General features: G+C 38.4%; 1 protein-coding gene across 6 annotated transcripts in view; it reads right to left on the bottom strand.

The window, feature by feature from the left end:
- The window catches only part of LOC126281189 (B-box type zinc finger protein ncl-1-like), a 142,895-nt gene that overhangs the window by 91,806 nt on the left and 33,279 nt on the right, over nt 1-17,810 (bottom strand). For all 6 annotated transcript variants that reach the window (XM_049979897.1, XM_049979892.1, XM_049979893.1 and 3 more), the window contains exon 3: nt 11,753-11,900. In XM_049979897.1, the coding sequence (XP_049835854.1) occupies nt 11,753-11,900 (148 nt within the window). The remainder of the gene's footprint in view (nt 1-11,752; nt 11,901-17,810) is intronic.

The raw sequence follows: 17,810 nt of genomic DNA, 5'->3' as shown, positions 1-17,810 counted from the left end.
CTTAATCAAACTGGGTGTACAGGTCTATGTATTAGCCACTGCAACATCACACCGATTTCCAGAAGCAAAATTAAGGTTTAATATCTGTCAATGATGAGTTTATTATCGACAGACCACAAGCGCACACTGATAAAGGAAACCAACTATGTGCTTTTCAAATATATCTTAACATTTGCTTTAAGTAATTTATGGAAGCCAAAGAAAATCTAAATTTCGGTGGTCACTGAGGGAATCAAGCTGCTGTCTTCTCAATTGCGAGTATGCGTCGTAACCACTGAGTACCACGCTTCGTGGTTCCTGAAAAGCAGAGTAAGCCTGATGGACAAACGTACAATTATACAAAACTATCGTAAAACAACAAATCAAATACCAGATCGATCAACAAAAAACTGGCATAATGGACATAAATTAGAGGATGATAAATACATATCCTTAGTGGGAAGCAGCACATATATTTAGAAAATGGAAGGTACAAATAAAGGAGAAAAACTTGTGAAAAATAGCATAAGATGATCTGAAGGTATACAACATTGAAACCGCCCTCTCGCATGACATGAGCGCAAATGAAGAATGTGGCATGTCAGATTTTTGCCTAGTGGAAAGAAATGCAGCCAATGAGATGATCATTTTACATGACAAGCAGATCTGAGGAGCCGCCATATTGTGTTGAGTTAAACTACACAGTTGGTGGGTCTTCTTTGTCACAGAATACACAATACTGTGTTTACCATAAGAATAAACCTGATGTACACAAAAGCGATGATTGGTCAGTAGCCGTAGCAGACCTACACTGGTGTTGTTTCGCTCATAGATATTCAAATATATTAAGAGCCATCAATGTATTTCCTAATCATGCTTTAGTTATGTAGCTTTTATTTCAAAAATTGTGTACAGTCACAGCCTATCCACTGTTGTGCTCCGATTATTTCTTAATGATAATTGGCTTTCAAATTTTCCGAGGGACTGTATTATATACAGTAGAGACCTAAGCTCACATTTCTTTTACAGCGGAACGTGTAGTGTAGTAGAGAGATAGGTCATACCAGTTCTTAACTTGCTGGTTCAAAACAAGTTTCACCTACATCATTTTTTTTTCCTTGTTCAATTTGAAATACCTACATCTTTTAACTGTATAATTTATCATTTTTATATGAATAATGGACATCATCTTGTTTCTAATTACATACTGCACGCAAAATTCTTGTTTTCATTTGAAATATAAATTCTTAATTATCTATATTTTATGAAAGACTGTTAATAAAGGTTGCTTAAATTAAGAAAGCATAACCTAAACCAAATATACTCATTATTTGAACTATGTCCATTGTTTTACAGCACAGATGTAGACGAGTGTCGTAGAAACAAAAAACAATCATTTTCACAGCATCAAGCACAGCACACAAATGCTGCATAATTTTTACATTTTCCATTGTACCATTACAATATGAACCAAACAGAACTGACAGCCACATTAAGGGATTTGGTACAAGAAATAACAAGACTGTTAAGCTGCCAGACGCACTGGGACTGACACTCGCAGCTTTTTCACGTCATAGTCAAATGCTGGCGGGATACAGAATGGCACGTCATAAAAGAAGAGGAGAAAATGCAGTGTCCAGTTGGCTTCATGGATTCTGCTGTTGACTGACTCATTATCAACATAGCAGATGACAATTCCAGAACTGAAACGTATTTCTCGGATTCGGGTAAGGATGGTGCTAAGAGATTACCTGATGACTGACCGTAATTAATACCTTCGTTGGAGCACAAGAGCATTTTATGTTTCCCGTTTGGCCACCTAAGAACCACGCGGTAGTGCTGGAATTTTGCCGATTATTGTTTCACTCTTTTTTTAAAATGGCATTCGAAGCTGAATTGTTTCTTTGATCGTCTCCTTTTACATCCGAACTACAACTCCTCACACCACTGCAGTTTAGTTGGACCGCTGGCTGGCCAGTGCTGTCAAAGTTTAATGCATCAGTAAAGCTGTTGGCCAGCGTAATCGCTCAGTCTATGTGTGTGTAACACAGCATAAAGCGTATCCTTATGATCGTACTTGACTGTACCTGGCACAGCTTGGTTTCCAATCCAAATGAAACAAAATCCGATGAGACTCAAGCAAACGCAGAAGCATACATGGTGTAATGTTTACATAAGGTTTATTCTTATGATGAACAGAGTACATATACAGCTGTTTCACAATATAAGCTGTTTCAAAACATCAGCTAAGTGATGATCTCTTGAAAAAACTCCATTTTATTGTTTTCATTACAATTTGTTATGAAAATAACAGGAAACTACATATCGGCATATAATGGCCTCCTGTATTTGATGTTTTTATGATTGTGTTATGTTGCAAAGACCAGCGACTGGAACATTTCCCCAGTAGCCAGAAATCTGAACATAACTGCAAGCAAAAAAGTTACACACTGGAAGTTTTTGCTTTAATGAAACTTCGTGTAACATATATTTACCTGTCTTTTGGTTTTATGGACTGCTTAATATTTGCATCTTGCCAGTAAATACGTTTTTCAATTATGGTGAGCAACTTTGGAAAAAAAAGATCTCTTCCATTCAAATGGAGTTATGAAACTAATCTCAGTCTTGAAATATATGTGGTGAAGCCAAGGTGATTGTAACGAATGGAACATCAACAATATGGATATCATGCATGTGCAAACTGACATAAGACACTACAAATATATTCAACTGAAAACTGAAAATCAGAATAATTCAACTGAGTTAACAAATAACTACTTCTGGTATGTATGGCACACTGTTTTACAGCATTATTCGCTGTTCAATCCGTGAATAAGTCCAGCATTTTAGCTGCTATTTCCTCCACTTTTGTTGACAATCACTAACAGAGTTAACACAGCTATTATATGCTCATCCATTTTCGTGAAGAAATGTGCGATTTACACGGCAGATGCCCGGACTGCCACTGGAGAGAGCCGAGATCACAAATCATGATGAGGAGCTCTTCCTGTGATCTGTAGCAGGTCATTTCAGAGCATGCAGCAACCATGACAGACACCATGTCTAGCGCACTTCACAATGGAGAACATGTCCCACGTGAGAATGGCTTAAGAGTAATACATGGAGGCAAAACAAATGGAATTTCTATACAAGGTAAGTATTTCAGAGAGGCAGCATTTACAATTCATTCAACCTGAGGTAAGGAAACACACTTGCTTGGATACTCCACTAAAGAGGACTAGTTTCAGAAGTGGTCCCACTCAACCATTTGCAAATCCAGTGAAATTTTTTTCAGTAACTTCAAAATTGTCTTGGATGGATATGTCCAAAGCTTTATCTCAATATCTCGTTCCGTTCCATTTCTACAGCCTGTCATAGGTAGGGATCCCAAGTCTGTGCCACCTACACTCATGTTCAAGTTGCCAACTTTGGATATAATTTATGAAGAATACTTTTACCTTCCAAGCCCCTGCTTTTGCACACTTAAAATAACTGTTTGTGCTAAACAGACAGTTAAATACATCTGGTGATAGTTGCACTCCTTCAAATTCAGCCTAGAATTTGTAGTATGTCACACATCCACTCTGCCGTGTGCTTTTTGTAAATAGGCTCTGTCCTCCTCTATCGAAATAGATCCGCCTACAAATTTCGTGTAAAAATTTTCACTGGCATAAATCAGGTAGTTTTGGTGGTCTGTGCCGTAATAGTATGTTCTTTAATATTTTTTTATGTTGCTATATCTACAAAGAATATTCTTTTAAGCTTCGGAAGCTATATAGTTTCATTTTTGAACTCTGCCTGCTTATGGATGGAAAACAGTACTTGAAGTTGTTACTTTTCGTACACAGTGTATATGTGATATTGAAGAGCAAACAGAAACTAAAATCAGTGGAAACAAATGTTAAAAATACAAGTGTAGTTATTTATAAATAAACTTCAAGCAATAAACCAAATTAAAATCCAGAAAGTTACAACTTTTACATGCACTGTGCAACTGGAATAATAATTGCCAATACTGTCTTGTTCAGATTCTGAGTAAATATGTTGCCTTCCTGAGCCCCTTTATGGTGCTTTCATGATTTTAGATATATGCTGCTTTGGAACCCAGAAAATATCTTTAGTAGGTGACCACTGGAGCAAATGGGGAAGAGCACAGGGATGCATAAAGCTGACCAAGGTTCTCCTCCCCTCAATGGAATTTATCAGGATGGCTACTCAAACTTGAGGGAAAAAACTCCTAAGAATTCTAGGTATAAGGAGGAAGATGGTGTCATTAAGCTCCTGATAAATTAATGGAAATTAATGGTGAGGAGGGGGTGGCAGCATACCACAATAATTACTTTTCTTTCCTCTCAGCTGAGTTATATACCATCCATAAGCAGGAGTTTAATGGCAGTTTTTAAACCAATATTTTATGTGGAATAATATTCGTATAATTAACACATTTAATGAAATATTAAGCATTTTAAAATATGTGATTCATAGAACACAATGAAATTCAATTTTAATGCTAGGTTAAAAATGCAGAATTCCCAAGATTTTATGAAATTCCTGCAGCTGCCTCTGATCTCCCTGATTTTTGCAAGTAAAATGTAATTCCCAGAGAATTCCATGTTTTCCATAAGAATCACCACCCTGTTTACATATATTTCACACTCACCAAGCATTGCCATACATGCAAGTGACATCCTGCTCGGGTTTTAACACTGTTGTGAAAAAGCTGAATTTTGTCAATTGTTTTAACTGTGACTGCTGCAGCGTCATTGGAAACTCTGCTAACTCTGATCCTGTTTAAACCAATGGGCATCAACAGGTGATTTCCTCCAGTCACAACTGTGTGGCCTTTAGCAAACCTTTCCCGATCAAACTGAATTTGCTCAATTTCTTTCTGTGTAACTTTTTTAAAAAAAAATTATGACTAAAATATCAGTGCAGAACTGAAACAGTTCAAGAGGTGCCAAAATCTGGTTATCTAAAGGCCTCTGCAAACTAGTATGAGCAGCCAGTCTCTCTAACTATTCCTTCAGTTCCATCACACGGAATTTTCCAAGGCTGGTTGCAAAGAAATTCCACTCAGCAGAGAAACCAAATCCTTTTTATGGAGACACAAACTATTAAAATTCTTGTACTGGACAGCTGAGCCCTCACTAAAGCAGTGAATATGCTCGATTTCTTCTATCTTCAAATATTTAATCAGCCTCATTTCGAATGCATTAACTGCAATAGTATAATGATAAAGGCTGTCACTAATAACACAGACGCAGATACTGTGTAGTTTTTTTCCACCAAAGTAAACCACAAATTGATGCAATATGGCTTGGCTCTTCTCCAATGAAACCCTTTAACATTAGCTTGAATGACAAGAGAACAGTTCCCACCAAAATAATCTGCAAGATTTTATTTCTTCAGGTGCCTCAGATATAAACTTTTGTGTTCTGAAATGAAATGGTGGCTAGTCAGAATATGAGTTTATAGAATCAGTTCTTCTACAAACTTGTCTAGAGTTGTGTGATGTGTCTAGTGTATCCCTGTCAGTATGAACCCACTGTTAGTATTCTATCATTTCTGGGTCACAGTCTTTGAAAACATCCACCAAATAAGCTTCCCTCTCAAGTTTTTCTGGACACAGTCCACAGCACTGCAGCATACAGTCTTTTCATTTCAAACAGAATATTTTCTTGATGAGCCTAGTTCGTTTCAGTCAGCATCCTCCTTGACCAATATTGCAACAAACATAATTTTGGCATTTTGATGCACAAGGTCTGTTCAGAAAATTCCATGCCAATGGTGTGTTGGAGTGAAATGATGTTGGCATCCCTACACACGCCTGTGTTTGTGTGTAACTGCTGGAAGTTTCACTGTTGTATGTCTGTTAGCTATTGTTCAGTGCTGTTCGAGTAGAATGCTGTGTCGCACAGTTTGCGAATTTGTGATGGCAGAGTTAGAAGAGCAATGTGTCTGCATTAAATTTTGCATGAAACTCAATAAAACCTTGGGTGAGACACTCCACATGATGCAGGAAGCCCATGGTGATAAGTGCTTAAGCTGTAATCGGTGTTACAAATGGCACACATTGTTACAAATGTCCAGACCCAAGTTAAAGGTGACACCCTTTGATATCTACCAACGATGCTCGTGTCAGAAACATCAACGAAATTATGCATGCCAATCGAAGACTGACTGTCCAAGAGATTGCTGAAGAATGTAACATTTCAGTTGAATCATGTCATGAAATCCTGACACAGCTTCTTGAAATGCATCGTGTTGCCACCAAAGTTCATCCCACGGCTAATGAGTCAAGACCAGAAAGATCTTTGCCTCACAATCTTTGAAGAGCTTTTGGATCTTGCAGATGAGAATGAGATGCTCCTTAAGAGAAATAGTTGACTGGTGATGAAATGCGGTCTACAGTTATGATGTTGAGACCAAGTTTCAGTCTTTACAAAGGGTTAGAAAAGATTCTCCAAGACCAAAAAAAGCTCATCAGGTTGGGTCAAATATCAAAGCCATGCTGATAGTTTCCTCTGACTTTGAAGGATTAGTTCACCATTATGAATTTGTGCCACAGAGACAAACTGTTAAGTGATAGTACTATCGCGATGCGTTGCAACGCCTGCGAGAAAATGTGAGAAGTAAACAGCCTGGAATGTGGTGAGACAATTCATGGCTCTTGCATCAAAGGAAAATACCCGTACATTCATCCCTGGTTGGTGAATGACTATTGCACAAAAACTGAAATCACTGTGTTGCCTCATCCTCTGTATTCTCCAGACCTAGCCCCCTGCCAACTGTTTTTTAGTTCCAAAGTTAAAAACATCATCGAAAGGATGAAGATTTGCAACAGTAGATGAGATAAAAGAGAATTCGCAGATGGCACTTCACGCGATCCAGCAAGAGGCATACCAAAACTGCTTCTTGATGTGGAAATGGCATTGGGAGTGGTGTATCAATTGTGGAGGAGAGTATTTCCATGGAGAACATGCACAATAAGTAAAAGGTAAGAGTAGAAAAATTGTGAATTCGGGAATTTTTTTGAACAGATCTCGTACAACACACACACACACACACACACACACACACACACACACACACACACACACACAGTGTGGAGCATCAGCACCAACTACAATATCCCATTTTGGTCTGCGTTGGCGAAACTGCAAGAAGCCCAATCACTGCCATGTTGCTTACAACTAGCTATGGACATTTCTTTCAAATATCAAGGTAGGTGGTGTTCCTGTGTATGAACTTTTTCACCACTCAATGTTACTGAATGTAATCATTTTTGCCAGGCACAGCTGAGAACTTATTGTTTGATTTTATCAGAGAGACTTTTTCCATACCATTTTGCGGGTACTGCCAGGATGCCCCGATTCACCACTCTTGCGGAAATACTAAATACCTTTTCTGTTTCATCTATACTCCAGCTACCAGAAGTCAGGGTCAAAATTTGAACTTCACCAGAATGACCTGAATGATATACTTTAATTTTTAGTTCATTAATTAAAATAACCGTATCTTTACATTTCTGGCATTGCTTTACCATATGTGTTCTCTGATCAGCAGAGACCACACCAGCAGCTGCTGTTATAGACTTGGTGACTGCACCCTGTACTTTCTGAACTTTCTGCCTTATGTTAATACATTGCATCACGTTTGCTAATTTGTTGAAGCTTTAAAGGCGAATCTTCAGGAGTTGGTAGTGAAGCATTCACTGTGAAGCAGGCATCAACTGCATCCATATAACACCTAGATGTTGATTCTTACTCATCCTGGGGCTATAATTTCTTATGAGCAAATCATTGTCTATATCTGTGACGAAATGTACTGCCAGACTTGAAAACTATTAGTCAACAATTTCAACTTTTCAACATGAGCAATGCTAACTCGATATAAACCCATTTTAACTTTGTATTTCTTTTTACCAAATGGATTAGAGCAGGTATTTTGCAGAGATTGGAATTTTACCACCAGAAGAGCATTATGGTATGAACAAATTTGCTCATATGTAACGTGATGTGGAGATTTAAGTTTGACAAGCTCTGTCTAACAATTACATTTCTTTCTCTGGCTTAAGCTGACTTCACCACAGTAAAATGGTGAAGACTTATGACAGTCAGTGCAACCTTGACCACAACTTCTTGGTTTGCTTCACAAAACACACAAAATACAAATTATGTCAGTCACTAAACTGTCAAAGAGCAAGCTAACCCACTATGCAATGAAAAAGGAACTGACTGTTCAAAGGCAAATTTATTCCTTCAACAATGGTGTACAAACATTTTGGCCATATTTTCATTATTGTATTCAATAACAATTAAGAAAAAAGAAATCAGTAATACATTTATAAAAGCTTTTTGGGGGGGAGGGGGGGGGGGGTCATTTCAACCCTAAGTACACACGAGTCTAAAATTTGACTATATAGATCCTGAAGCTTAAAGTACATTCGTTCCAGACAGTGCAAGATTTAAAAACATGGACTAACAATGTCTTGGCAGTATATTCAACAATAATTCCAATATGTCCTAAATGATGATGACTGATATTTCTTCAGGAATAAATTTAAAAAAACCTTTCTGGAGTAATTTCATCTGTAAGTAGGGATGGATTTATATTCGTTTCATTAGAGCTTATACCTTATAAATTGATTTCTTCATAATTACACTTGTTTTTTATTGACATAAAAGGTAATTTTACTTTCTGTTTACCCACTGTCACATTCGAGCATATACACTGCGCATGAAAAGTAATACCTTCGAGCTGTTTTTTCAGCCATAAGCAGGCACAAGTCAAAAATTTGTAGTAAGTACAGTACTTGGAGTCGTAGTTAACAACAACTAATAGGTCACATGAATCCCTACAAATATGTTTTATGGTCCTACAAGATACAAAGCATACTGTCACGAAAATTGTTCAGAGTGAATTAACAGCAGGTCCAGAGAGGTTCATTCAAGGTGACTCCACAGAGTTATGTCCCCACAAATTGGAAGTATACTTCTTCTGAATCTTGAATGGATGGAAAGATTTAAAATTGTTGGACGCTAAACAACTTCATCATCAGTGCTCTTTCACAAGATCATGATAATAGTGAATGAAAAGTATTCTTGCTAAAACATAACTGGAGGCCATATAATGACAGCCACAGCAATAGAAAATGCCACATACAAGGGCCACCAGATGTAGTGATACCATTGTCACATGTTAAAAGAATAAATAAAACAGGGATAGTCAGTAAGAGAGCAGGTTGACCATAGAACTAAAAAGATGAGCCACCCGCTAAAAATCACATTAAAACCTCCATCCAATTACAGTGGAACCTCCATATTATGTTTTTCGCAATTCTACACCATAGGTGCATAGCCCCAGTGAAAAACCCTTGTGATCAATGCTAAAAATTCCCTGATTTACATTTCTTCCTAGTAAGGTTTACCTTGATTCTTAGTTATTACTCGATGTCTCGCTTGACTCTGTCCAGTTTTCTTCCTATTGACATTCAATGTAACTGGACAAGTTATAAGTGACAAAAGACAGATGGTTCCCACCACAGGTGGTAGCAGAGCTAAGGGAATTTTTTAGGCCATTGTGGAGAGAGGGCACATGAGAGAGGAAATGCTGATGTAATCCACGAACTGTTGCCAACACAACTAGCAACAATTGGCTTCACTGCGCTATTATGGTACAACTACTGCCAGGTAGCAGCAGTAATGGAAAAACAAGACAGTCAACGTGAAGTGTTCCAGACCGAGCCAATACATGACGAAGGGGCCCAGCCATCGCCTTTTCTTGTGCCACTCTTAATTGCCTCATCGAGTATCAAAGCATATGCTCAGTTGTAATCGAGAAAACATCGCCCATTTCCAGGTACCGAACTCTTTTTTACTAGCGACTTGTTAAGTTACCCAATAGCCAGTGCAGCCATCACTCCACACTACCACGTGTAAAAAGAGCACAGCTACGAGATGTGTGGAGAGGGACAACAGCCCTTTAATGATGGGAGTGCAGGCAGAGGAGAAAACATTTTGTGGAGTGCTGAAATAATACTTTTCATCCAGATGACGCACTATGGCAGATATTTCACATGGAAATAGAACAAGAGTTTTGCGATAGCATATTTTGAAGACCTTCCTGTTCAAATCGGACATTAAACAGTTGCAACAACTACATACACTAAAAAGGCACATTTTTGGAATGGTTACACGAGGTTGGTGTAAAGGAAAGACAACCAATGTTCAAATGTGTGTGAACTCTCATGGGACTTAACTGCGAGGGTCATCAGTCCCTAAGCTTACACACTATTTAACCTAAATTATCCTTAGGACACACACACACACACACACACACACACACACACACACACACACACACACACACACGAGGAAGGACTCAAACGCCGGGACCAGCTGCACAGTCCGCGCGGCGAAAGACAACACACACCTGCTGCAGTATACAACTCTTTTGTGATAATCTCTGAAATCCTCCTAATATACCTTATTCTTTCCTTATTTCCCTTCTCTATTTTCTTTTAGCATTATCTATCTTAGGCTTTTTTACTATCTCTCCCTCCTATTGCCCCTTCCCCAAATATTTTCTACAATTGGTTATTGTCTGATCCTTCTCATTCTTTGTCTCCCCCCCTTCACAGACTCCACATCTTCCCTTTGGATTCTAAGTCATCTTGATACTCAAGTTACATAAAACAGAAATTCTAACACAAGCTAAGATTCAACAACTACATTGTTTTCAGAAGATGATATACTTCTGAACAAGATTCCTGCAACTGGGAGCATAGGCATATCTTTCTCAATATCATTTTTATAGTTATTAGAAGCAACTCTGCAATCTTAGCAATAACAATGTTAACTGTAAGGACAGCATGAAATAAAAGAAAGAATGATGGCATGATCTCAAAGCTGAAAGCTCAAGAAAATTTAGCAACATTAACAAATTTATCAACGAAAATAATTAATTATTGAAAACATAATATAATTGTATACATAAAAAGTCTACTCCCTAAAAGGCAGCAAGAGAAAACAGACACATAAAAGAAATGTGCAATCTTTCAGAAGCAATGGCAGCTGCTCCTGGCAGAAGGTCAGTAGAGAAAGGAAGAGGGGTGAAGCAAATGGACTAGCAAGATTAAGAAACTCGGGAGAGTTCAGATAAGTCGTTCAGAACCCTGCGTCGGGGAGACTTGCCTTTCTCCTCAGCCCGTCAGGTAGGTCTCCCGGAACTTGCGAGTTCTGGACAACTTTACCGAACTCTCCACACTCCCTAAACCTCGCCAGTTGTTTTCCTCCATCCCCATTCCTTCCCCTTCAACCCAAAGATTGCACAATTCTTTAACCTTTGTGTGTGTTTTCTCCCACCACTGCTTGGTAAGCTGTTCACGTTAATTTGTGATAAAATTATGAAAAGGATATAGTGGAAGTGTTGAGTCGCAGACAGGCACAACAAGAAGACTGCTACACAGTAAGTTTTCTCCCAAAAAGCCTGCTTCTGAATTAAGAAAACGCACGCACATACACATACATATTCATGAAAATGCAGCACACGCACACATGATCGCTGTCTCTGGCTGCCGAGGCCAGACTGTCTTCGGCAGCCTGGAACAGTGGTCTTGTATATATTAGTTGCATCATTTGTGTGTGTGTGTGTGTGTGTGTGTGTGTGTGTTGCCTTGAATTTCCATTGTTTCATATAAATTTGTTTAATTTATAGGAATATGTGATTTAAAAAAGAAGTACTCTCCTTAATAAATAACATTATAACTTACTATTTTTGTTTCCTGCTTGCACTTCGGACATGTAACAATACTGTCCCGTTTTCCAGAATCTCCAGACTCATCAATAAGCAACTTATCGATACACGATTCACAGAAGACGTGCAGGCATGACAGAACACGGGGATTCGTGAACTTCATACTGGAACGTAAGAGGACTGCAGTTACACACACACAAAATTATTGTTAACACACTTTATTTCCTCTATGGTGTCTCTGGGTAAGCCAACATGCTCACAAGTGCAATGAAATTACAACTATCCTTATTTTACTTCACTTTTGCAAACAATCCATTAGCACATTTCATTTCAAAAAGCAAATACTGCATTATTCTAGCAAACCATACCAGCTGCCATAGAAACAGCCAATTTGGAACTTAAGCCCATGTAAATGATTTTCATCAAATAATTTTTATAAAAATCTTTGATGGTGTACTGGATTACTTTTATTATATGTCTTAGTGTGATGTTAGTTTATGTAAAAGATTTGTTGAAGAATGCTGGCAAAGTAATAAGGGCCATCTAAAAAAGTTGAATGTATTTCCATGTTCTAAAACAATTATTTCGGATTCCCACCCCTAATACATAAACATACTTTGAATAGCTGTTTCAAATATTCTATATTTACTATGTCCTCATTATATGGTTTCTTTCAGAGTAAAATTAACTTCAGAAGATGTTCTGCATTTAGCTGGGCAGTTCCTTAACTTTTATTCTCTACTCTTTCTTTAAAGAACATCACACACACACACACACACACACACACACACACACACACACACAACTTTCAACTATGTCAACCCACGAAACTAACTCTCATATTCATTTCTCTCGATTTTTTTATTTGTGTTCTAAGTTTTCCCATTTCCTTTATTGTTCTTCAATGTTTGTCATACAGCATTCCCTCTGGAAGGAAGGAAGATTGGGTTTACCATCACATCAACATTACAGACAGTACTTCTGGACTCTCTTTACAACCACAGAGGTCTTCAATGTACAACTGACATCTGCATTCCCTTATCTTTAATAATCTAAGGTCACTGACAGATCATGTAAAACACCAGGAACAGATATTTGTGGAATAGGCTAACTAAGACACCAGGAACAGATATTTGTGGAATAGGCTAACTATGATATAAATTCAAGTAATGCATTTTATGACACCAGTTTACTCCCTAGTTATTTATACCATGGACAACATTCCCATTCAGTTAGTTTGGCAGTGCAGATAAAACTCAACAGAGTTTTTTTTCTGTTCAGAAGTTATTTCTTTATTTTCCATTCTTTTAATCATCATCATCATCATCATCATCATCATCATCATCATCATCATCATCATCATAAGAAAAAGAAGTATCAATGTAAACATAATAAGCATTCTAAATGTCAGAATTACATTCTTGAAGACGCACTGTGACTAGCAGACATTGTGTCAGGAATCAAGAATTTTGTGAAAAACAAGATAAATTTCTGAAACACATATCAACATTCTATCTCCAAGTAGGCTGGATTAGGGATCCAATATTGGTAGTTAGGCTAGTAAGAGAGAATGTGTTTTTTTCTAAACTTCAGAGTAAAACATGAGAAAAAGTTAATATCTACCCTGCAAACGCAACAAAGGCAACAAACGTGGTAGTTCATGTGTGGAACATACAGTAAAGTATAGGTGAATGAGAAAGTTATCAATTGTATGATACTACTGTTGGTCCAATTCTGTTGCATTCAAGCTAAGCCAACACACTCATGAAAACAACTATGTGATACCCTATACTGATACAGCTCCTGTGATAATTAAGATTCTATACAATAAAGCACTGATATTGAAATAGTAACTACTTTGTGAAAAATTAAGTTTGCCATGATAGACATTCATGATTTTTCCGAGCCTCCTGCAATCTGCAATACAGAAACTGTGAAGAAAACTTTGAAACCCACAATTCTGAGGTATTATCACTGGTAAGTTTATTTAATTGGATAAATAAAAAATCTACTCACCATGTAGTGGCAGAAAACAAACATAAAAAACACTTGTAATTGCAAGCTTTCGGAGCCAGTGGCTCGTCCTTCAGACAGAAGGGTTGAAGGGAAAGGAAGAGGGGTGAAGGAAAAGGAATGGAGAGTTGTAGGAAAAGGGGTAGATCAGGAAAGTCACCCAGAGCTGCGGGTCAGGCGAGACTTATTGTACGGGATGAGAAGGGAATTGACTGATTGTAGGGGAGTGCATCGAATAACATTTGAAAACCTGAGAGCTTAAAGGTTGAAGACAAGGTAATATGCAGACAGAGATTACTGATTCAACATCATGCATGAGTTAATAGAGTGAAAAGCTAAGTGCATTGTGCGCAACAGATGTGGGAGGGGGGGGGGGGTGAAAAATAGATGGGAAAGACAATGAAAGTTGTAGAAAACTAAAACAGAGTGAAGCAAATAGCAGTTACAGTGAAGAAATGCTAAGGGGAAGAGTCCAGATGTTTGTTTGGGGGAAGAATCCAGATGGTGTGTGTGGTGAAACAGGCGCCGAGGTCACAAATGTCATGTTGTACAGTATGCTCTGCAACAGGATATTGAGAATTGCCATTATACACCCTCTGCCTACAGACAATTAGTCCTAATTGATAATTTGGTGGTAGTCATGCCGATGTCGAAGGCCGGACAGTGTTTACATAACAGCTGGTACAGGACGTGTTGTTTCACAGATGGCTCTCCCTTCTATAGCATACGTTCTGCCAGTTACAGGGCTGTTTTAGGTGGTGGTAGTATGATGGATAGGACAAGTCTTGCACTGGGGACTGTCACAGGGGTAGCAGCCATAGTGTAGGGAGATTGGTGCATATAGAGCATAGGGTCTGACAAGAAAATTGCCGAGATTGGGAGGGCGACGGAAAGCTATTCTAGGTGTGGTGGGCAAAATTTCAGACAGACTGGATCTCATTTCAGGGCACGATTTTAGGAAGTCATGGCCCTATCGGAGTAGATGGTTAACACATTCCAGACCAGGATAATACAGAGTCACCAATCGTGTGCTCCAAAGTTGTTTTTTGAAGGGATCAGCAGTACCAGGATTGGATGTGATGGCATGGGAAATCGGCTTTTTAACTAAGCTGGTGGAGTAATTACATGCAGAGAAGTCTGAATTGCTCACCTCTGAAATGCTTGTATCTTCCTTTAATCCAAGCTGGTGGAGAGCCAAACACACTAACAGTATTCAATGGTGCATCACACGAGTGTCCTTTATGCAGTATCCTTTACAGATAAACCACACTTTCCTAAAATTCTCCAAATAAACTGAAAATGACCGTTTGCCTTTCCTACTACCATCCTTACATGTCCGTTCCATTTCATACTGCTCTGTAACGTTGCGACTAGTTATTTAACCAACATGACTGTGTCAAGCAGCACACAATTAATGTTGAATTCAAAAATTGAGGGATCGTTTTCCTACTAAGCTGCATTAACTTACATTATTCTACGTTTAAAGCAAGTTGCCATTCAGCAAACTGCCATAAATTGCTGTTCCCATGTCACTGAGATCATTTAGCTGAAGATAAATGAGCAGAAGAGAGTATGAGCAATCCAATCACACTTTCCTGGGGCAGTCCTGATGATCCCCTTATCTCTGACAGACATTCGCTATTGAGGACAACATACTAGGTTCTAATACTTATGAAGTCTTTGAATCACTCATGTACCTGGGAACCTATTCTGTATACTCGTGTATTTGTTCATAGTCTGCAGTGGTGCACCGTGTCAAATGGAATCTGCTCATTGCCCTCCATCCATGGTTTGCAGGATATCTTGTGAGAAAAGGGCTAGCTGAGTTTCACAAGAGCAATGCTTTCTAAATCAAAGCTGATTTACAGACAAAAGCTTCTCCGTTTCAATGAAATTGACTGTATTCATATTGAGAATATGTTCAAGAACTTTGCAGCAAATCATTGTTTAATGCAAGCCAAGAAAGTGGCCGCTCCCATATAAAACTCTCTGTGAAACAGAATTGGGATTCCATCCAGACCTGGCTACTTATTTGTTTTCAACCTTTGGTGCCATCCCTGTATATCGTGAATCATGTGGTCATGACAATATTCATATTTTGTGAACAGTTCAAGATACTGAAACATTTTTTGCAAATGATGGCATGCGAAATGTTGTACAATGAATACTCTAAACTTTTTATATGGTGGAACAGAACATGTAAACACATTAATAGTGCTCAAGAAAAACCCAGAGGGGATGCAGTGGAGCATGACAAGGTAACTCACCCACAGCGATCAAAGGGTTAAACCACTGCGAGTCTTTTCCATCCTTAGTAAACTTTCCTCAGCACATCCTTGTGCACGGCGCAATTTACAATCTGTTTAAATTTTGGCCATAACCTCTCTACGACCATCATACTGGAACTAAATGACGTCCATTCATTGTCTAAGCGAGATGCAAACACCTCTTCCCAGCAAAAACACACTCCTAGCCTTCTTGATGGATTTGTTAATTTCAGTAACCAATGTCACAATAATGACATCATGATGAGTAATCCTGTCCCTTAATTGACACTGTCATACACCCAGACATGTTAGTAGCTACTAAGTCTAAAGTATTTCCTTTTTGTGTTGGCTGTCTAAAAAGCTTTTGGAAAACTGTGTTCAAATGTACTTCACAAGACTGGGTATTATACCAATAATGAAGTGCCGTTGAGCATCTCATCACTACACATATCAATTTGTGACATTATCTGTTGCCACATAACCCACAGGAAAGAATTTTAGAAGCTACAGCATAAATATTTTTAATTAAACTGCATAACTTCATGCAATTCATGGCCACTGAAAAATTTCAGATAAATACCGTACACATTCTGATGCCCATTTCTGGTAAGTCTTAACACAGCAAAGCAGATTTTCAAATAACCCTTTACAATAAATATTACAAGCACTATGCCTTGCACATAAGGGCAAGAGCTGCAAACACATTATAGCAGGTACATATAAAAGGCGTACAACTTTGCTTCCACTGTTTTTCCCCAACATTTGAGATTTTAATGAAACAAACTGGTTATACATGTATCATTCGAAGTATTTTCCATCGCTGGCCGCTACTTTCTCCCACCTTCCGGGCAGTGTACAAATCCTGCGTCAAAAAAATTGTTCATCTTTTGAAGCAATCTACAAAGCAATCTGATTTGGGACTTCTTCATGAGATCGGAAGTGTTGGTCAGCCAGGCCATGCACCATTGCTCTAAACAGGTAATAGTCAGAGGGAGCAGTGTCTGGAGAATGCGGCGGGTGGGGTAGGACAACCCATTTCAATGTTTTCAAGTATGTTTTTATTTCTGTCACAACACGGGGTCAAGAGTTGTCATGCTGCAAAATCACTTTAACATGCCTTTTGCTGTATTGCGGCCAGTTGTCTTAATGCTCTGCTCAAACGAGTTAGTTGGGTTCGATAATGAGCAACTGTGATTGTTACACTTGGTTTTAACACCTCATAGTACATGACGCCGAGCTGGTCCCACCAAATGCACAGCAAGATCTTTGAGCCATGAATATTCGATTTGGCCATCCTTATGAACCCATTTTTCGTCCCCAATCACAATGCAATGCAGAAATCCCTTTTGTTTTTTGCCTCTGAAGCAACTTTTCACAAACACACAAATGCCGTTCAACGTCTCTTGGTTTCAGCTCACATGGGCACAAGTTCCTTCTTCCAGAATCATACCCATAAGCCTTGAGACATTTTGAAATGACTCCCACTAATAGCGCCAATTCTTCTTGAATTTGACGCGAGTATTCACTCAGGAATTTCTCCAATTCTGCATCTTCGAAAACATTCTCTCTTCCACCACTATGCCAATCTACGACATTAAAATCACTGTTCTATAAGGTTTGAAACCACTCACAACACATTCTTTCACTATCAGCATCCTTACCATACATACTTGAGAACATTCAATGAAACAGCCGCTGTTTTCTTCATAGTAACACCTCCCACAAATGAGAAGAATTAGGCTCGTACACTGACATTTTCAAATCAAGAACAACTTTATGATGCAGACAAAAGTA

The sequence above is a fragment of the Schistocerca gregaria genome, chromosome 7 (genome assembly GCF_023897955.1).
Source record: "Schistocerca gregaria isolate iqSchGreg1 chromosome 7, iqSchGreg1.2, whole genome shotgun sequence".
NCBI lineage: Eukaryota > Metazoa > Arthropoda > Insecta > Orthoptera > Acrididae > Schistocerca > Schistocerca gregaria.
This window is presented reverse-complemented; position numbering and strand designations above follow the sequence as displayed.